The 23,656-nt window shown below is 34.1% G+C and overlaps 1 protein-coding gene across 4 annotated transcripts in view; it reads left to right on the top strand.

Moving 5' to 3' along the window:
* The window catches only part of Fas2 (neural cell adhesion molecule fasciclin 2), an 85,129-nt gene that overhangs the window by 21,617 nt on the left and 39,856 nt on the right, over positions 1–23,656 (top strand). For all 4 annotated transcript variants that reach the window (XM_072530103.1, XM_072530102.1, XM_072530101.1 and 1 more), the window contains exons 2-4: positions 13,972–14,165; positions 17,316–17,448; positions 21,639–21,898. In XM_072530103.1, coding sequence (XP_072386204.1) covers positions 13,972–14,165; positions 17,316–17,448; positions 21,639–21,898 — 587 coding nt within the window. The remainder of the gene's footprint in view (positions 1–13,971; positions 14,166–17,315; positions 17,449–21,638; positions 21,899–23,656) is intronic.

The raw sequence follows: 23,656 nt of genomic DNA, 5'->3' as shown, positions 1-23,656 counted from the left end.
ACTAAAAAAGTAATATTTTATTTATCTTAATTTTACGAATTATTTTGAACAAAGAGATATTTCTAAAACCTAAAAATCACAAAAAAGTCATCAATTCTACATTTTAGAACTACACTGCTGACAACAAAGGGCGCGATGTTCACCACAAAATGGACGTCTGCAGTGCTCGCAATGATGGTTTGTCATTCGACGTTCTTTCATCATCATCATCAGTGGCATTACAGCTCGTTATGAGCCAAAGCCTTCTTCAGAACAATCTTCCATTCGCCCCTGTCTCTGGCAACTCTTCTCCATGCTTTAACTCCGATGGATTTTAGATCATCCTCTATGTTATCTTGATACCTAAGTTTTGGTCTTCCTCTGGCTCGTCTCCCCACTGGGCCTCTTCGGTCGAAAATTTTTCTGATCGTTGCATCTTCATCTCGCCTAATTACATGTCCTACCCATCGAAGGCGTGCTAATTTAATATATTTTACAACGTCAGGTTATCCAAAACTTCTATATAACTCAAAGTTGTAGCGCCTACGCCACAAACCCTGTTCTTGGATTCCTCCATATATTTTTCTTAGAATTTTTCTCTCGAAACGTTTAAGCAATTCTTGGTCGTTCTGTGTAAGTGACCACGTTTCAGACCCGTATGTTAACACTGGCCTTATTTGTGTTTTATATATGGTAACTTTAATTTTTCTGGGTAGTTTTGGGGCCATATCTTTCCTCAAGCCATAATAGCACTTATTGGCAAGCACTATTCTTCTTTTAATTTCTTCGCTGACATTGTTGTCTTTGGTCAGCAGCGAGCCCAGGTAGACGAAGGTGTCCACACCTTCCAGTTCCAGATCATCAATTAATAGTCTAGGTATCTGGTTGCTTGATCTAGTACAATACATATACTTGGTTTTCTGTACGTTTATTTTTAATCCCATTCTAAGTGCAGACGCCCTTAGTCATCGAAATGCTTCGATCAGAGATTCTGTGGACCTAGCAATAATGTCTATGTCATTTGCATACCGACCACTTGTACAGATTTATTAAAGATGGTGCCATTCGTATTAATATGGCACTCTCGAATTACTTTTTCTAGTGCAAGGTTAAATAAGAGACACGACAGTCCATCTCCCTGTCTCAGTCCAATTTTTACAATGGAAGGGTCTGGAAAAGTCGTTTTGGATTCTTACTACACTCTCTACGCCTGTGAGTGTAAGTTCCGTTAGTTGAACAAGATATTCGACGTTTTTTAGACGTACAAAATTGACACATGGCACGTTTTGACACAATAGGACATATTCGTTCTTGCTGCGGCTCCAGATTTAAAATTAATATTTTCAATGAGCAACTTTACCGAGTGGTTCAAAGTTGACCAATTTACACGATGATGGTTTTTTTCTACTGTCGTTGTTAGTTATGATTATAAATTATCCAATAGTTTATGCAAGCTATATTTATCATGCCATAGAACAGGCAAATAGGCAATCTTTTTTTTCTTTAGATGTTCGTGTTTCCGCACAATTGGTCAAATGTGTCTACTCAGTACTTGGTTGTATTATAAAATTTATTGATATCTGGTGTTCCAGTTGAATCACATTCTACTGGACCGTTGTGGATTGTCGACAGAAGAAGCACAGACATATTTACTTTTGTCTTACAGGATACCATTGTTTTTTCACCATCCAAACAAAATAAGGAATGACCAATTTCACGATTTTTGAGATTTATCATCTTGGGAAGTTTTTCTCTTGTATTTTGCCGTAGAGTACCAACTATAGTTAAATTATGAGGAGGTTTAAGAGCTCTTATGCTAGCGATACTGACGTAAACCAATTATCCATGGTTATGATACAGTTACTTCATACACCCTGAGTTAATTGTTTTACATAATATTCTCCTAGAGGAAGTCAATTGGTTTTAGTTCCCTTTCCTAAATACAATTCTCCATCGAACATATATTTGATACCTACGTCACACAGCATTACTATTTTCAGTCCATATTTGGCTGGCTTGTTTGGGATATATATCCGGAAAGGACATCTTCCCCTAAAAGCCAGTAGCTGCTTATCGATGGTTAGGTATGATCCGGGCTTATAGGACGTTTTGCAGTTCTGAATAAGATCATCCCATATTTCACGAATGGCTGCTAATGAGTCTCTTTCTGTTCTGTCTGGTCTAGACATTTTATCATCAAAATGTAAACATTCTATAAGAAATTTAAATCTTTCCCGGCCCATAGTTACTTTATATATCGCAACAGAAATTTTGTCATCAAACATTTGTCTTGTCGCTAAATGATTGTCGTTTTGGGCAGCAGCAAAAATGAGTAGTCCTAGGAGTGCATTCAATTCGTCAATATTCACTTTCGAGTTTGTAAATTTTTCGACTTTATATTTTTGTGCCCTAACAGAAATTTCAGCATTTTTATATTCTACAATTTTTGCCAGAGACTCTGTACTAATAAAACAATGAAAAGCATCTAAGGGAGTTTTTGCTTCCTTGGTTTTATCAGAGGGGCCTTGAACAAAATGTACGAAGTTACGTTTTGGAGTTTTAGTAGCGGCCTTTGGTTAAGAGGAACACCTGTGTCCATTTTTACCTTTTAGACTCGACGGCAACCGAGTTTGCTTCTCTTTAGTTGCAATTTCTGGAGATTCTTCTTCGTTTGATGGAGTTTGCTGAGCAGGACATTTCTTTTCCCTGTCGATTTTAGAGCCATTACTTTCTTTTCTTAAAAACACTGAAGTAAACTGTTTTTCCAACTCATTACTCTTTTTAGAACTTCTTTTTTTTTACCACTGGATGGCAAGTCATGGTCGGAATCTGAGTCATTTTCGCTTGATGGTTCGATCTCAGATTCAGATGGACTAAATGCTTCTAAAACGGCATCTTCTGTTTCAGATCCACTTTCTGATTTATCAGAATTCTTATCCGATTCATCTGGCCAAAGTTTTTCCAGGCACAATTGCAACTTAGCTTCCAACTCTCGTTGCGTGAGAGGTCTGTGCATGACTCAATTTTTCGTATTCATATTTTACACTAAAAAACAACAAAATGATAATATCGTTGTTTATTACCTTCGTAATATTTACGAAGCTGTGCTCATTTGCAGGTACTTCACTAATAATGTAGGCGTAACTGTACTTATAAAACGTTTCGATATACTTTAAAGTAAGAATAGATGAGCGATGGTTAGTATTCTAGGGTTAAAGAACTATATTTCGAAAATACCTTTCGAATGCAACAATTTTTACCTGGGAGAAACTTAAAGGCTATGTGTTAGGATTAATGACCATGAATCCTACATAAAAAACAGACATTTTGACAGATCTCAGATATGAAAACATTTCTAGGCACAGAGTCAAAGGGACCAGGCATTAATAGTCATAAAAGAAAATGACAGCAAAATGAAGAAGTGTCTATGCCCACACGCGCTCTTTTTTCAGTATTCCTTATCTAAACCATATGTAGCAAGTAGCAATACTTTAATGCTTTTGTAAATCCTAATTTTTGCGTTTTGAGTAATGTGGTTATTCCAGATGAGATTTTGAACTGGGAGATAGTCATGAAAGAGGAGACTATCGGTTCTTTGTGCAATATCGGGAAATACGATGCATCAAGAAAGAAACGAAGAGGAAAACAGAGAAAAAAGAGTCTGATCCAAAGAAACATCGCAAATAAAAAAGCCTAAAAAGTAGGATCTAATTGAATACTAACCCGATGCTTGAAATATCTGGATTAGTGAAGAAAATGAGTAATTATTTTGTTTTTATAGAAATTTATTTCTAAATATTAGATTAAAGCACATACCTTTCCCATTTACTCTTAGTATAACTATATTTCATTTACAAAGCTCTGATTATATATAACTCCACGGGACAACAATAAAAATTGCAGATTATTACGTTTATTGATCAATAAAATTAGATTCGTTTAGAGAATATAATAGAAAGATCCTGATATTTGAGCTCAGAACTTCATTTTTGTAAACGAGGGAAATCCTAGAAGATGGTTGGGAAAGTAAACGTGGTGGGAAAACCGACGATGTCTGGCTCCTAGTAGTCGCGACACGTTTTTCATTTGCAGCTGCGGAAAGAATGATGAAAATAGTCTGGGAAAATTTCCATTAATCTAGATTAAATTATTTATAGGTTTTTTAATGCGTTGAATAAACGGTGGGTGTTCAAAGCCGAAAATTTTATTCCTATGATGTAATTTTTATTTTCTTAACAAAGAGAACGCATAAAAAACCATTGATTCTTTTTTACATAAAGTCGTTTTATATACTTTTCTATTAATTTTCCTGTATTATCCAATTAATCTGTTGTGTCTGAAGGAAACAATGGGCTTCAACGACAGCGAGACGGGATATAATTTATAAATTGTAATTCTGTACAACAGGTGGATGACAATCTGTTATTTTATTGGTTGTCTCAATTGAAACAAATCTAATTACCACTTTATTTAAATGTAAACAACTTATAAACCTTTTTCCACCCATTGAACAGTTTCTTCTCACTAAGACAATCTTCCTAGAAAGTCTTCATGATTTATTTTAATAACATATTCCACAAAAATTCCACAATAGCTTAAAATGGTCTCAGATATACCGACTGAAACTTTATACTCATTGATTGTGAATAGTGTATGTGTGTGAATTGGTGTATTCTCACGGTGAAGATATACTTTCTTATCGTCGATGTAGCCATTTTTATCACTTACGCCCTGGACAAATTCGCATATTAGTCAGAAAAAATACATCTCTGATTTCGTTCCTCCGTGAGTCAAGTTTTTAAACACACACACACACACTATATATATATATATATATATATATATATATATATATATATATATATATATATATATATATATATATATATATATATATCGAAATATTGATATTGATTCAACTTCGTCAAGTGTGAAGAGAGTAACTCAAAAATTCAGGGAGACTGGATCAATTAGTGATGATAGATAATCTGGTCGTCCAAGAACAAGCCACTCAATTGCAATATCGAAGCAGTACATGAGAGTGTTGTTGAAATTCCAGGAACGTCAACTCCGTGTCGTGGACAAGAATGGCAAATTTCAAGAAGCTCTCTAAAGCGTATACTCACTGAAGATCTACATCTCCAAGCTTACAAAGTTCAATTGACACAAGAACGGATGGAATGGATTATTGAACATCAACAAAATCAACAACATATTATACGAACAATTGAATGGACTATTGAACATCAAGTGGATGCTGATTTTTTGAGCAAATTCATCCTAAACGATGACTCATATTTTCACCTTGATAGTTTTGCTAATCGTCAAAGTTGCCGCTTTGGGTTTGTGAGAACCCATCTGTGACTGCAGAAAAAAATGCATCTACATTCACTATTTGGTGCAGATTTTCGATTGGAGGCATCATTGGACCTTACTTATTTGGAAATGAGGCCGCTCAAACAGTGACTGATACTGGTGCTCAATATCGCACCATGATTAAATACTTAGTTCTGTTTAAATTGGATGATATTGTTGTAGACATGTGATTTCAACAAGATGGTGCAACTTGCCATGCAGCCCGTGAAACAATTTAATTACTGCATGAGACATTTCCTGGTCGTGTACTACGTCGTTTCAGTGATCAGAATTGGTCCCGTAGATCGTGTGATTTAACACCTTTGGATTTGTTATGGAGTTATTTGAAGTCAAAGGTCAACAACAACCAGTAAACAAGCCTACAACCACTCGTGTATTGAAGGAGGAAATTTAACGTTGCATCAACGAAATTCAGGCACATTTATGTAAAATGGTCATAGAAAATTTCGAGAAAAGAGTGGCAACGCCGTGAAGACCATTTTCCTGATGTGCTATTCCATATACATATAACCCTATACTACGTAGTTTATGATTCAATCAAAAATTACAATCTAAAGAAAAAAACAGTGTTTTCTATTCAATTAAAATCTTTCGTAAATTCTGGGACATCCTATCCTATCCAATGATATTACAGTTTTGACTGCCTTCCCTAACTCAAATTTTTTTATCTATTTCCGTAGTTTCATTCTCCACCTCCCATACTCCGTTTTAACGTGACTTCGCTTCTTCCAGCATCTCGGTCGACCTCTCTTCCTTCTAGTTCTGATTTAAGAAACCTTACTAAAGCAATCTACCAGTGGTAGTATTAGACACTGTGCTATTTATATTTTTATTTTTTATAATGTATTCAGAAAACGTCATATGGAAATACTAAAACGATTTATGGGTGACAAAAAAAAGCGCCATCATTTTTAGAGATACCATCTTTTCTCCTATATTTAATCGTTGTGCCCTTTCAAACATCAGATTCGGAGATGTACACAGCTACATACTTACAGTTACCACTAAAAAAGCTGATACAAGGCGGATGAAGGATTTCCAGATTGGAGTCGATATAAAAATATGTTTTACAATCACCTTCAATAGCATGGTTTCATTATGGAAAGAAAGATTACAGAAACGAAAAGTAGATGGAAATCAGTCTAGAAGTTGTCAACTTATTAAACAGATCAACTATAATCAGTTTTTACTATACACTTTATAGTGAATATAAAGCAGACAATAGATACAATTGAATATAATAACAAAACAATAAAATTAAAAAAAAATCAAAATATTATAACAATAAAGATCCGACGGAAAAGTATCAAAAACAAAATAAACGGGCTGGCGTTAGAAAATTCAAACTCAATATTAAATTCAATAGAATAGAAATGCCTCAATATTATGAACCCACAGCCCCCTAAATCATACTCTTATTAAACTACACAAACCTGACCACACAATAAAACCTGTAGTTTCTTTTTATACAGCTCCGTTGTATAAAATTTCAAAAAAAACCGTTAGATATTATTTAACTACAACATTTAAATACATTTTCAATTACCCAACAACTCCAGATTACTTTGACGTAAAAAATCTTTCTCCTAGCATTCCTCCTACAGAATCTTTTTTTCTAGTAAAAAACCTTTTAGACCATAATACAAATCCAATCATTACATCTTCTTGAAATTTGCATAAATCAGACTACTTTGAATTTATTAATAAAAAATATACAAATAACAGTGCAGGACTTATCATGGATTATCTAGAAACAAAGATACTTGTATGCTTTACAGAAACTAATAAGCAACTTGACCAATTCTTATATAACGTTAATTCACCCCATAGTCATACTGAATTTACATGAAGTCTCCCTATTTTATAAACCTACCCATACTAACACCACTATACACAATTTATCATCCCATCCTACACAATATAAATTGGCAGCCTACCATAGCATGTTACATATTATTATATTAATAAAATTTCCGTGTCAAAAAACAACTTCAAGATAGAATTGAATATCAATATTCAATTGAACAAACAATAAGCAAAATTTTAAACCAAAAACTGCATAAGAAAGCCCTGAAATTAGTCTTTCATATACAGGCATTGTTTCTGTGAATAATTATATTCTAAATGCTTCGCTCTGTTATTACTTCCGGACGGTCTCCTCCTTTTTGACATCCTGTATCCTTAACTTTTTTTTCCATTTTTTCCATATCTAATTTTAACGCATTCTCGAATTTTTCTTCCACCTTTTCAATCTTTTTCTGTATCTCCTTTGGAACACCTTTCTGTATCGCCTTCTTATGTGTTTCTAATTTCTTCTACGTTTCCTCAGTAATCTGGTTTAAGTCTTCCTGCATTTTCTCTAAATAAACCTTCATATCATCTTCATATTTTTTCATTCGGTTTTGAAGTTTCAAGAAATTTTCTTCTTGATGTTTCATTGTTATCTCATTTTGTTGTTTATTTTCTTCTTTTAAATTTTAAAGACATTTTCTTGTCTTTGTGCCAATAATCTATTCTCTTCTATTTGTTGTTTATATCCTTCTGGAATTTCTTGAATTTGACTTGCTTGTTTTTGTAAAGCCTTTTCCTGTCTTTCTGTCAGTAATCTATTCTATTCTTGTTGTGTTTTCATCATTTGAAACAATTGTTTAGACATTGCTGATTCTTGTTTGCTTCTAGTTTCCATCTTTATTTCGTTCTCAGTGTACCAATAGACGACATATTGTATGTTTTAAAATAAAAATTAAGTGTTACCTCTTAAATGTGTATTACCGCTCAATAATACAATTTCGGTATCATAAACGGTTTCAAATATGGATATTGTTAAAATTTTTTTAAATATCGTTTTGTCAGGATTCAAGAATGCCAGAATGCAAAAATACACAAAAAAACAAAACTGCATAAACCTATAATTATTTCCAATTCACTCGTAATTACAAATACAATACTATAGTTGAGCCGCTGAAAAGATGGAATGATCATGTGAATGGCACGCACTCTTAAATATTTCTCTTCCTATGTTACCGCTTTTCCCACGTTTACGCCGCTCAACAAAAACGAACTAACAATGTTGCTATAATGTATTTATACCGTTTTTTAGAGGTTATTGATTTACATTAATTTTAAACATTTTCACAAAATTCACCAGCCAGCGAAAGTGAAACACAAATCATGATACATAAAACATTTAAGTTATAGTATCATGACACAAATAATGACGGTGTAAACAGTTTCCCATAAGGTCTAGTTTCGAGCGCCTGTCGATGCTTGCATTGAGTGATCATTCGACCTTGGATTCCATGTTTTAAGCGGCCAGGGTATAGATATCCTATTGTTGACACGTTTGGGCGGCAGTTGTTACGATAATCAAAATTTACTGTACTGAAAATTGCATATATTGTTTGCTTATCACAGAAAAATACAAAAAAGTTTAAATTGAATGAATTAGGTAATTTCTGAAGGTTATTTGTGAAACAAATATATTAAGAACAACAAGAGCCGAAAGAAAAAGAACTTAAACAGTGGCGTATACAAACTTACATAATCGTGACTACCCAAAAACTTACATCGGTCAAGCTGGCAGAACCTTTGACAAACGTACAGTAGAACACAAAATCACTTTCAATAATAGTAAAACAGATTCTATGTACGCACTTCACCTTCTAGATCAATCATTATTTTAATGACCAATTTAAAATTCTCCGTATTCAAAATGAAGACCTTAAGCTATCTTTCTTAGAATCTAGGGAAAATAAATTAAAATTACAGATATAATTCTGAATGACCAACTTTAGACAGACGTCTCTGCCCTCCTTAACTTATTTAGTTAAAGACTATTAAGTGTAGACGCATAATGTAGTGATAATACATTGTAATAAATTTTGTGGAAGCGTTTAAAACAAAAGTTTTCAGTGTTTTATTGTTAGATAAAATGATCTTTCATGAAGTAACGGTCGAATCTGTCACTTATTGCGCAATGTATAATGAGTTTGTTTTGAACGCGATCTATAAAGTCATTAGCGCTTACAGTATTACATCCACATCACTATAAATAATAACTAGAATGCTACCAATTAATTACTGATTAAGAAAACTGTACCCACTATACGCAAGCCAGAAATATACATGAATCTTTTAATTACTAAAAGAAAAACGTACGGAATAATAAAGGCTCGGACACACAGAACACTATCTATCGCGGCGGGCAGCGATCGTCGGAGGCGAGGAGGCATCACATAGGAGGCGATATCTTTGTGAGCGATACAGTATACTGATTCCTCATACTCTCCTACATCATTACACACACATTCTCTCATTTTGTCAAACTGATCGCGCGATCAATCTGTAATTTTGATCAACTGTATCGCCCGGCGAAACGGTTCAGATTTTATCGCTGGGACAGATCGCGCTCTGTGGGACGAGGATAATGCAATAGTGTGTAATACAAGTAGATCGCCTGTCATCCTCGGTCATATATCGCTGCCCGCCACGACAAATCGCGTTTTCCGTGACCGAGGCTTAAGTATTAAATGAATGGGTAAAACTGACTTCCAAGGGACAGTAGAATAAAAGGCTAATACTGGATGTTAGGACATGATACAGCTACTACCATAAAAGTAAAAACACAAATTGTACAAACATACACGAACTGCCTATTTTTTCATGCAGCTCTTTTCAGGACATGGATCATTTAGAGAAGATTGTATAAGATAAAAAATCCCGTGTAAAGAAAACGAGAAGTCACCTCTGTAGGTAATGTACTTCGGGGGATGATCTTTAACTCCAAATTGATAGACACAGTCACAAAGGTAAAAATAACCTTTAGAAAAAACAGTGTAGGATGGAAAGGGAATGGAAAACTCGCTCACACTACAAATTTGTCGTCTCAGTAATAATTTAAAACAGTAGAAGAATATTATTTACCATCTTTATCCAAAAAATCTGACAACATATAGGAATGTTCAAAGAATTGCATATTTAAATTACTCTGTGAATGCAATAATGTTTACGTGGGACAAACCGTAAGACCACTAAGTGGCAGGATAAACAAGCATGCAACATACATTAAAAAGAGGCTGCGACAGGTTTCGGATATGCAAACATGTCTGGGACAATGAACACAGAGTACAATGGAAAGATGCATTAATAATCATGAAAGAAACAGACAGCAAAAAGAGAAAAATCAAATAAGCAACCCTCTTCTTACTTAATAAACAAAAATATGTAGCAAACCCATCAACAGAATGTAGCAGGCTCTGGTTACCAATACTAATAGAGGTCAGCAATAAGAATATACCAATATTAAGGGGTTAATAGAAGGTCAGAGACACATCATCTACAATTACCTACATAAGTACACAAAAATCAGAATTAAATATCAACCCGGTGGGTAAAACATCACCCTCAGAATTTCAACTCAAAACACGGCTATTTGTCTACTATATTGTCAACTGTCGAATTGGATGTTATAAAGCGCAAATTAATAAACATCGACAGGTTAAAATAATTTCTATTTACACTAATTCTTTTTCACAAAAAATGTAAAATGTAATTTTTATTACAACCAATTGTGGTTTAATCCCATATAAATACAATACTTAACTGAACTTGCCACAATAAAATAGTTGCAGAACAAATACTTTTTGATATGTACTACTTGGTAGGCAGTTGGTCATGAGCACATGTGAGTTAATTACTATTTAAATGGGAATAAGCCACAATTAAAGGTTAAAATACGTTTATTGACGTTTCAATTTCCACTTCGGAAATCGTTCTCAAAATACAAACATTAGTAAATTAAACAAATTTTGTTTTTTGTTACTTAGTGAAAAATTCTTCTAATAATTTAATTTTATCTGACTCATCTATATTGACAATTCCGACATACATTATACATTTTAAAGTAGACGACTTTAAAATGATATTGCCAATATTGTTGAGTTGCGTTCCTGGAACGACTTTACTTATAAGATAGTTCATTCGATTACATGAAATCAACTTTAACTTGAGAATATCCGTCAGAAAAGATCATAACATGTAATTCGTCTTTAAAAAGACAAATACATGCCATGATGACAGTAAAATTCTCCTGTTAGTGATTCCATAGTAAATTATGAGGGAAAAACCAGGAAAAAAACCTCATAATACTATCCTACATGGTAAGTATTTGATCGTGCATTTAGTTTACCTTCAATAAACACCAAATTCCGATTTTATATGTTTGTTATTTTAAAAAAAAATGATGTATTCTCTATATGTTACTGACTTACCAATACTGGTATTTTCCTTTTAATAACTTTCTCTTTCAATATGGGTAACCAGATCCTACTACATTCTGCCGAGGAATTCGCGACACAATTGATATATTTTCTGACGGATATTCTCAAGTTAAAGTTGATTTCATGTAATCGAATGAACTATCTTATAAGTAAAGTCGTCCCAGGAACGCAACTCAACAATATTGGCAATATCATTTTAAAGTCGTCTACTTTAAAATGTATAATGTATGTCTGAATTGTCAATATAGATGAGTCAGATAAAATTAAATTATTAGAAGAATTTTTCACTAAGTAACAAAAAACAAAATTTGTTTAATTTACTAATGTTTGTATTTTGAGAACGATTTCCGAAGTGGAAATTGAAACGTCAATAAACGTATTTTAACCTTTAATTGTGGCTTATTCCCATTTAAATAGTAATTAATTTAAAATGCCACAAGAAAATAGCTTCAGAACAATATTAAGAAACACATTTGAGGGCACGATTCCTTATTTTATAAGAACTTTTAGTATGGACAAGCTTCTTTCTATTGAACCCAACACGCGTGGGATGGCCGACCTCCTCCCGTGGTCTTTAGCAGATTTCCACCTCATTAAAAAATGTTAAACGAGATGGAAAGCTGCATTCCCTAACAATAACTTTTCATATAACGACAAGTCGAGACGGTTGGATGAACTAATGATTTTTTATCATGTCCAATTTCCGGTATATTGTTTAATATGTTTAATAACTTCTAATATTCTCCCCTTCAAGATATAATTTAACATCGACTGTTTACATCAAACATCGTTTATACGCCCTATATAATTTAAATATTCCCAACACATGATGCATACCAAAAAATATTTTACTGTACTGCCAATTATTAACAAGTGGTGTTATTGTATTAATGAACATCTGCTTAATTTCCTGCTTAGTACTTGGGCTTTTGACTTCTGTGGGATGTGAATGTTTATGTTTGTATGTGCATTATAAGTTATGATTAAAATATGTAGGTAATAAAAGATGTTTTAATGAGTTTATGTTATTAAACATTATCACATTTTATTCTAACACGTAATATTCGCTTGTTACTATTAAAGTTTGTTCTTGAATCCCAGTTATAAATTTTAATTACTGACGTTTCTTAAAATTAACGTTTTACCACATTGTACGTCTTGGACAATATTGCACGAATAAACTAGTGTAACATCCATTTAAAAACTATGGTTTGTTTTTTAACCAAGAGGAGTAATTCAAATTTACCGCGCTGTAATGCTTGTTTGTAATTGGTCCAACCGCAGGCAAGTTTACTCCACTAAATTATGACATTTTAACACTAATAACATTTATGAAATTTTAAAATTAAAAATTTATATCAACGATTTTTTGTATTTTCTGCGTTATTCCTTTACTTTTTAAATGCCTCGTTTGCATTTATATAAAAACAGTTCCTTTCAGAACTATTTAGCGACGTATTAGTGTTATTAAGGTAACAATGTGGATTCAATGCCAAGTACTAGTGGGAATTATCCTTCTTCACCTAAAAAACGCCTAAAAACGCGAGTATATTTGGGCCATTTATCATCAAATAAAAAACAATGCATTATAAACATGTACAAACAAATAAAAATTGATAATCCTGGAATGAAAATAACAGCCATGGTAGCAAAAATAAAACAGGCAACAGGTTAGTTTTGCAGAATAGTTATTGTTAAAATCAAGAGTTACTAAAGTAATATGTTAATTTTAGCTGTTGCGAATTCATCTATTTACACAAGAGTTTGCGAGCCATCCACTAAACTTTTCGTCGTTGAGTCAAGAATCAATAAATTTTTGCTCGTATCTCACTACTTTCTTCTTTCTTGGTGGGGATTTATCAACATCTGACTGACTATCACTACTGCAACTAAGCATATTCATAACTTTTTACTCAATTTACAACGTCAATCAAACAATAAAAAAAAACTGCTGATTTATATGTCTAAACTAAAAACTGGGAGAATTTACAAAACACTGTAGATCTACAGTTAAAACTGTAGGGTTGGCTACATTGGTCGCTGGTTACATCGGTAGGCAGGAGTGAGGAATACCGCATTGTATTTTTACCGCTTTTTAAGTAGAAATGGTGTATTTGATACTCCGGCGCGTGTAGTCAAAGGTTCAATATTTTTCAAAACGTGAAATAATCTAAACACCACCTTAATTTTAAAAGCTCCTTATGCTTTAATTGTTTAAATTAGCCATAGCAACATACAGTTTTATAATCATTGGTGGCGCTTTATAGTCGAATAAATAAATTTAAATGATGAAAATATTCAATTAACGTTACTATACCCTTATTATTTTGTATTACAGGTACAAATGGGCAGCAACCCAGGTTGGAGATTCAACCCAGTGGATCGGTAGTTACTAAAGAGATTGGAGGTAGCTTAGTTTTGACTTGTCGACCTAAGGTTCCGGATCCTTCATTGGTGACTTCTTTAGAATGGAAAGATAAATATGATAGGAAAATTGATACATTTAATAGAGCAAGTCCGATATACGTTCAGGTAAAGTAACTAAATATTCTAAAAAGGTTCTGAAACTGTTTTCTTGTGGCATATCTAATTTAAGTATATTTATATAGGATTGAGCCACAATAGACTACATAAGCTCTGACGTCACATTATGCGGAGATTTTAAAAACCTTTCTAATTTGTGTGTATTTGTACCATAAGAAGTTGGAAATATTGTTTTTTTATTGTTTAAAGAATAAATTAGGACGTTGGGTATGAACATTCATTCTGTGTGATTGGTATTATTCCTGTGTTTGTGAGGTAAGAATATCAAAAGATTAAGATATTTACTATGAATGTTCACACTATGAACTTTAATTATTTTTTACTGTTTTTCAAGTTATTTTGTTGTTGTTTTTATTGGGGTTATTTAAAAATTAATCAATAAATCATTGAATTTATTTAAGAAATTAAAAAAATATTGAAATTAATGTTTTAATCTTTTTTAAGTGCTAGTGATTTTATCCCCTAAATGACTAAATATAAATAGTTACTAGTAGTTTTGTTGTCATTACTGAAAAATTCAGTAATATTGGATATCTTCAACACATGTTTACTAGTCATTATATGCCCAGTTCTAAAAAATAAACTCAAAAATTTACAACATTCAAAAATTTTTTTTAATCACTCATTATGACAATTTGATGGCAAGGTTTTCACAGAATATTATATTACAACTTAAACTACGAAAAAACGAATATCTTTAGTATTTAACAGGATAAAATCACTGGCAACGAAAAGAAAATGAAACATTTATTTAAATATTGCTCAACTTCGTAAATAAATTCAATGATTTATTTTGAAATAACCCTGATAAAAACAACAAAATATCTTGAAAAATAGAAACAAAATTATTTTTTCAATCCTACAATAGGATCTGTCGAAATAGATTTTAAATACGGGTGCGTGACAGACAGCAGCCTTGTCTTAGTCCCTTTGTTGTTTGGAAAGGAGAGGTGATTTCTTGTCCCATTTTAATTCTTTGTAATATTTTGCAAATCTAATGCAAAGTTTTGTTCGTAATATTTTTGAGTGGCGTTAATAAGAATTGGGTTTATTTTCAAATTACCCATTTCTATCCATAAATGGGAGATCGGTACACTGTCATATGCTTTTTCCAAATCTATTAAAGCTATATGGGTTTCTCTATTTCTCTGCACTCTTTTTTCCATTGCAATTTTGAATGTGAAAATATTATCCATAATGGAGAGTCCGGCCCTAAATCCCGCTTGTTCTTCGGGTTGTTTGTCTTTATTTAATATCATTTTCTATCTGGTTTCGTAGTACTTTTGTAGTATAGTCGGCCTATAGTAGCAATCACTGCGATCCCTCTATAGTTTTTAGGATCCATCTTTGTGCCTTTCTTGTGTATTGGAGAGATATACGATTGTCTCCATTATTCTGGAACTTCTTTTCCGTTTAAGCATCTTTCTAATAATTTTCGGATCATTTCAAACAGTTTTGAACTGCTTCTTTCACTTGTTCTATTGATATTTCGATTCTTCCTTCTACTTCCACTTGTTCATTTGTTTGTTTAAACCTTTCTCTTCTCTCTGTTAATAAGTTCTCAAAATGCTCTACCCATGTGTTCTCTGGTATTCTATTTATTATGACTTGGTTTTTTGTCGTTGTTCTCATCGTTTTTATAGTTCTCCATGCTTTAGAGCTCTTTGTCCCTCCTATATGGTTGTCTAGGTATTGACATTTTTGTTCCCATGCACTATTTTGCTTTTTAACCACTTCTCGTTTGACTTCTTTATTTAAGTTTTTATATTGTTGTTTTGTATGTTCGTCTCCCTGTTGCAATAACTTTAGATATACTTCCTTCTTTCTTTTTATCTTTTCTTCCACTTCTTTATCCCACCAATATGGTTTATCTACTCTCCGTACCTGTGGCCCTAAGGCTTCTAGCGCTGCGTCTTTCATGCAGTTTTTTATATGTTCGTATTCATTCGTTGTTGATCTGTGTGATTCCTGTAGTTTTTGTGTTTGTGTCTCCAGGAGTAAAGTAACTGTGTGCTCTCGTTATCTAGATTGTCTAAGGTGTACGTAGTTCTTTCTATTTTTTCTCTGTGTTCTTTGTTGATGTCTGTGTGGTTCCTGTCTACGAATGGTGTATATATTTTTCCTATTATCAGGCAGTGGTCCGAGCCGCACTCTGCTCCTCTATTTACCTTTGTCATGTACTCCTAATTTAGTTTATTGTGTTGTTATGAAATAATCTATTATCGATTTTAGACCTCTTGTGTGTTGATACCAGGTGCATTTATGTATGTTCTTGTGGGCGAAAAAACCATTCAAAATCTTTAACTCATATTGTTGGCATATATTTATGAGTCTTTCTCCGTTGTTTTTAACAGTTTCTTCTCCATGCATGCCTACCACTTTACTTTGTACTTGTTTTCCTACTCTGGCATTAAGGTCTCCTCCGCATATAATCTCATGGCTGTTAGGAATTTCGTTTAGGCTTTTTCTAAAGTCTTCTTCAAAAGCTTCATTTTTTGCACTGAGTAGTCATCATTTACGGCATATACCCCCAGAATTGTTATTTGTGTTCCTCCTATGCTTCCCAAGATTTAATATATTTCTCGAATTTCTTGTGTACAAATATTGATATCCCTGCTCTTGCTCTTTGATCCTTTCCCACTCCTGAGAAGAAATGTACATAGTCTTTTAATTTTTCGCTTCCATTTCCTTGAACTATGAACATTCATAGTAAATATCTTAATACTTTGATAGTCTTACCTCACATGTTTAAGAACAACAAATAATACCAATCACACAGAATGAATGTTCATAACCAAAAGTCCTTATTTATTCTTTAAACAATTAAAAAAACCAATATTTCCAACATTTTATGGGACAAATACACACAAGTTAGAAATGTTTGGAAAGGTTTTTAAAAAACCCCGCCCATTGTGACGTCAGACTTAGCTGACCCCCGCCAATTGAAAATATTTTTTAACTAACCAATGCTTGACATTTTGATTTCAACTTCAGAAATCGTTTTTTAAAAAAGATTATTTTATAAATTCTAAAAAAATCATGAATGTTTTCTTTTGTCGGTTTAGTGGATATACCTAAAATTGGATTTGCCTATAAAACTATTGGATATAAATATCAAAGTATGTTTTGTTATTTTAGAATTTACCTGGGGAACCTGGAATTATTTTAATATTTCCCAGTTTGACTGAGAATCAAGCAGGAAAATATACGTGTTCCTGTTTTTATGCTAATACCGAACCGCTCAATGCATCTGTTGAAGTTACAACATACGGTATGTATTTCTCTTATTTTTTAATGAAATATTAAATCACGACCATTTTAATTAAAAATTGTTTAATGTTTTGGTTAAGATTTTAATCTGTGCGTATATTCTTAATTTTTAATTTATATTTATAACGAAGATTGACAGATTTATAATGAAGAAAGGTTACAACCCTGATCTCACCTTCATCAGCACGTCTTTAGAGGACCGTTGCGTTAGGAAGGTATATAAACCTATACCGAAGACGCAACATAGGCCCGTGGGAATAACCGTTTACAGCGCTATAAAAGCTCCCAAAATCCCTTTCAAACGAAGGTTTAATTTCAAAAAAGCGAACTGGGCAAAATTTGCTGATGAATTGGAAACACAAGTGAAAATATATAGTCCCGATCCCCAAAAACTATGACGCGTTCATCAAACTTGTAAAACGAATCTCATGTAAACACATACCCAGAGGATGTCAACAACATTACATATCTGGTCTGAACGATGAAGCAAAAGACATTATGACAAAGTACACCGAAGAATATAGTAAAAACCCATTTAGCGAAGTTACGGCAGAGATAGGGGAGAGACTGCAGTAAACACTAAGTGCCTCCAGACAACAACGGTGGAGCGAGACTTTAAGTAAAATAGATATGGCGCACAGTAGTAAGCAGGCTTGGAATATGATGAAAAAACTTAATGGTGATCCCACAGAGATGATCCCAAGAGCTATGTGCAATAACGCCAAATCAGATAGCCCACCAACTGCTTCTGAATGGCAAAACAAACAATCGTTGCAAAACGCCAAAGATTATAAGAACTCAAGACCAGGAAACAACTCTCTTGCGAAACCCATTTACCATCGAAGAGCTCAAAAATGGTATTGACTGTATGAAAAATGGAAAATCACCTGGAGTAGACGAAATCCTAACAGAGCAGATAAAACACCTCGGGCAAAAAGCGAGACAATGGGTGCTCGATCTATTTAACATCTGTCGCTCTACCTACCAGATTCCAAAACTGTGGCGTCAATCAAAAATAGTAGCCCTTCTGAAACCTGGGAAAGACCCTGAACTACCGGGTAGCTACCGTCCGATATCCCTGCTATGCCATTTGTATAAATTGTATGAACGCCTCATTTTAAACCGCATCCAGGAAAAATTAGATGCAAAACTAATCCCACAACAAGCAGGCTTCAGACCAGGTAAATCATGCACAGGCCAAGTGCTGAACCTAACAGAATACATAGAGGAGGGATTTGAGCAGAAAGAGATAGTGGGAGTAGCCTTGATAGACCTCACAGCGGCCTATGATACGATAAACCACAGAACCCTGCTAACTAAGATCTATAACACTGTGCTTGACTACGACCTGGTAAATATCATTAGATCACTGTTGTGTAATAGACGTTTCTACGTTTTGCTAAATGGAAAGAAGAGCAGATGGAGAACCCAAAAAATGGCCTATCTCAAGGAAGCGTTCTGGCGCCGTCCCTATTGTATCATCTACACCAACGACCAACCAATGCACCCTCAGACTGAGAGTTTTGTCTACGCTGATGACCTTGGTATAGCCGTAAAGGGGAAAACACTCACACAAGTAGAATCGACAATGGAAGAGGCTTTAAACATGATGTCAACTTACTACAAACAAAACTCATTAAAGCCAAACCCTACTAAAACCCAAGTATGTGCATTCCATCTCAACAACCAACTGGCGCATGTAAAGCTGAATGTTTCTTGGGAGGGACAACGCTTGAAACATACTGATAGGCCCAAATATCTTGGAGTAGTACTAGACCGGTCACTAACGTATAAATTCCACTGTCAGAGCACAAGACAAAAGGTTTCTACGAGAAACAACCTTCTCCGGAAACTTGTAGGGAGCAAGTGGGGTGCAAAATCCCAGGTCTTGAAGACAACAGCTGAGGCCTTATGTTTCTCAACAGGGGAATATGCTTGTCCCGTCTGAGGTAGATCTAGACACGCCCAACAAGTCACCACGGCGTTAAATGACACATGCACCGGGTAGCTGGATTCTCATCACCAGATGACCGTAGATGCGCCTCACAATATGTGGAGAAGTTCAGGCAAACTTTCGATGAAAGGCACCAATTATACGGGTTTGGCGAACCGCCAGGAATCAGCCGATTTAAATCAAGGAAAAGGTTTATGAGAAATGTCAGCGTCGAACCACCCGAACTGTTCCCCCTACATCCAGAACGACCTAATGGAATGAACCTGGACTGGAGAACCTGGCGGACACTGAATCGCATATGCACAGGTGTTGCCCTTGTAAAACAGAACCTCATTAAATGGGGCATTAAGACAGACAGCGACGCACTTTGTGAATGTGGGGAAATACAGAACGTGGAGCACCTGAGAGTATGCAGACTTTGCCCATCACAGTGCACCCTCGATGATTTATGGCTCGCAAATACAAAGGGTGTAGACGTAGCCCGATATTGGGCAGAAAAACTAGTCGGATCCAGACACGAAAAAGTAAAAGTAACGAAGATTGACAAAAATTAAAGAAAAATGCGCCTATATTATACAATCAATATCACAATTGTAGCAAGTGACCTTGAATTGTATCATGTTTTAATGATTTTTTTGTAGCTCACTAAATTTGAACGTTTATCCTATAGAAAAAAATATTTTTGTTCCGACAAAAGCAGAAAATTTAATTATTATTTAATAAACAAATTAGTGGATTATTCTAGAATCTGTTTAATCTCTTAAAAATTGACAAAAACCTTCTTCTTCTGATTGTTCAAAGAATATGCGTTGAGATAGAAGACATCCAATTTTATATGAAATCAATGTTTTAAACTGTTCAAATGTTTTTGCAAATATTTGGTTTCTAAAAAAAGAAAATGTAACTTTTTCAGCGTGTATGATTCAACTTGAAGTTATCTGCAATGTTGTACTCTTTCTCTAATGGTAGATAATGTCTGCGATCAACAATATCATCACACATTACGGCAATGTCAATGGCAACAACACCATTGTTCGGGTAGCGATTTTATTGTCTGTTATCTGTACGTCGGTTTCATACGCGCACTGACAGGGGTTTTATAAATCAAAGATATCTGACAGTACGAGTAGTATAGTGAACCGTATATCAAAAAGAAACATTACAATTTAACACCTCTAAGAAAAAAACTATGATCGGAAATGTGTTTGAAGGACTTAGAACCAGAGAACAAAATATAAATGTAAGCGATGTAGTTACAAAGTTTCTGAAGCAAGTGTGTAAAGAGTAATTAAAACAGACGATGAAACAAACGATAATAATACTTTGGACGTTGAGACAAGAGGAAGGAAACAAATAAAATTGGATGATACAACCAAACAGGCCATTCGTCGTGCAGTACATGAATTTTATTTCAAAAAGGAATTACCAATCATAAAAAAATTGCTTCTTCTCTTCAATCTAATGAACATATTCCAAAAATATCAAGACGTGTTTTGTTACATACTTTACGTGAAATGAATTTTAAAGGTATTTCAAGAGAAAGATGAAGAGGAATAGTACCCCTTTTGAAAAATAAGAAATTATTTTATGACGCAGGACCGCTGGTCTAACGGCTGAATTAAGCTCGTGACATTCGGTAGCAAAAATCTGACAACTGTCACTATTTTGAATATTTTGGGGGTGAGTTGGCGCATTTTCAACAAACAACAATTCGTTGACGGGAAGGTTTTTTGATTTAAAAAAGGATTTTACACTTGGGACGAATTCATTTTCGAACCATTCTGAAAATAAAGTGGTCGACATCCATGAGCTTTTTGGCTTCTATAAAAAACTGGAATTGCTTTTTCGGAAATATCTTTTAGAGCTCTTGGTTTTTTTATTTCCCAACACACATAGGCAGCAATCGGTGAGGGAAATTAATGGAATTGTTACGTTTTGCGATAAAAATTTACTTATTATTGAAGAAATTAATGAAAATGTCAGCGGTTTCGGTTAAACGATGTTTCGCTTAAGGGAGGTTTTACTGTATTTTGATTCCGTATGAGATAATTTATTATAAATTTCAAGTTGTTCATTATCATAAGTTTTCTTTTCGTTATTTCGCTGGTGTTTTTTTAGTTTTTTTGTATTTTTGTCTAATTTTTTAATCTTTTTTAATATAATAATGGGTGTTAGGCATTATTATCCGAGTACCCAAGTTTGTATTAAGTGAATTAAATAAATATTGTTTATTTTAGAGGATATCAGTTTTGTCGACGCTCCCGAAAACCAGTATTCGATCGTAGGTCAGGATTTCAAAGTAAAATGTAAAACCAAAGGAAACCCGACACCAACAATTGACTGGAGCAAGAACAATCAAGCTATTCAAACCAATGAAAAATTCGTGGTCGATACTGATGAACTACTGATTAAAAATGTGACAGAAGCAGATGACGGAGTCTACACGTGCACGGCTATCGAAACGTTCACAGGACACTTCAAAATCAGAAACATTAAGGTAAATATATAATACTACAAAGTTCTAACTGGTTTTCTTATACGGTAGAGCGTCAATTATCCGAACTAGTCGCGGGACATGGGTGTTCGGGAAACTTGTTTTTTCGGATAATCGAACTGTATTGATATAGCCTTACATATATTTATCCACAGCTGAATGAAATCCATATTTACATACCTACATATGTGTTTATATCTTTACAATTACAAATAGGAATTAAACAAAAAATTGCGGTCTCTGCAACAAAACATTATTCCAGGTACAATATTGACGAAACTTGAAGATTTTTTAAGCGTTAATTACTAACGCCAAAAAATGTCTTCAATTTTCGTCTACTGAAATATGCGCCTACCCGTTTAGAAGCGGCTAGATGACGTACTTTTTAAGGACAGATACTGGTCGCTCTCAGCTTGTATTTCAAACCAGCGCAAGGCAATATCTAAGCAAGTAAACGCTTCTGAAGCACTGTTTTTATATTAATTATCTGAACTTGCAGTTGATGAGTGGCTAGCGGTGGTATCCGTTGTGTTAGTTATGAGGTCTAAAATTTCGATATCCTACATAATTTGGTACCCGAAATTATCATCGTCGAAATCCATCCATTGTTGAACGTCTTCTTCATCACATTTTTTAAATCTTTATTCCACGTTTTCTTTAAGTTCTGCTCTTTTATACTATTCCATCTTGCTCCAGTCATGTAGGACGCGTCTTTCAAATCAACATTTTTATTATTTCTTATCAGGCTTTCTTCTCCTTCCTCTTCTTTTTCCAAAAGGAACTTACGTAACAATTCGTTTCTCTATAATACCATTTGAAAGTCTCTTATAAAAGACTTATGAAAGACTTTTATAAAATCGTCTTTTTCATTTAAGATGTCTCATGATGGATTAGTTAGGGCTTTAGTAAGAAGCAATAATGTTTTCTCTCTTTTACCATTTTTTAATTGATGGGCTTTAACATAGGATATAAATGTTTCTATACACCATTGCATGGAATTTGTACTATCCATTTAAGCACTCTTTTGCGAAGTATAAACGATAGGCATCTCAAGCATTAACCTGTTTAAAACAACGTAGTTCTTGATTTTAACAATGACAAGCATGAGCAATTGGCGGCTGCCAGTAGTATTAGCACAAGCTAAGGCAGTGATAAGATCCTTGCTTGTTTTAGGTCAGGTTACTGATTCACGACGTGACTCAAGCATTTTGTGGGTGCGGGCTTCGTATCTAAGGTGGTTATTAGGTCAGTAATATGCTGCTGGTATATTTTCGCCATTTCTTCATTCTTTAGGAGATGCGTCTTGTATCTCTCCGATCTTCTACCTCTCATGGTCTTTACATGTGATAATTATGTACGCAACTTTGTTCCTATTAGATATTGGCGTCAGCTCTCTGTAGCTACGGATATCTAGGAGGCTAGACACTTGTCCTGAGTATCTATTTATCAGAACATGGTCAATTTGGTTCTATGTGAACCCATCCAGCGATGTTTATGTCATCTTGTGTATCCTTCTGTGGGAGATTTATGTGCTACCAAGCACCATGCCTCCTAAGCTGCGAAGTTAACTATTAAGTTCGTTGCATATTATCGTGCACGTTGCGTTTCCAGCACATAGCGTTTAGTTTCCGAAAAATATAATTTAAATGGTTTTAAATATGAACAACGCACACTGTCCGGAACATAGGTCGTAACCGGTTGGTAAGGATAATGTGCATTAGATGTCCGTCGTTCTCCCCTTGTTGTTTATTTAGGAACTTG

Source organism: Diabrotica undecimpunctata, chromosome 4 (assembly GCF_040954645.1).
Source record: "Diabrotica undecimpunctata isolate CICGRU chromosome 4, icDiaUnde3, whole genome shotgun sequence".
In the NCBI taxonomy this organism is placed as follows: domain Eukaryota; kingdom Metazoa; phylum Arthropoda; class Insecta; order Coleoptera; family Chrysomelidae; genus Diabrotica; species Diabrotica undecimpunctata.
Note: the sequence above shows the minus strand (reverse complement) of the source record. Positions and strands in the feature narration are given on the sequence as shown.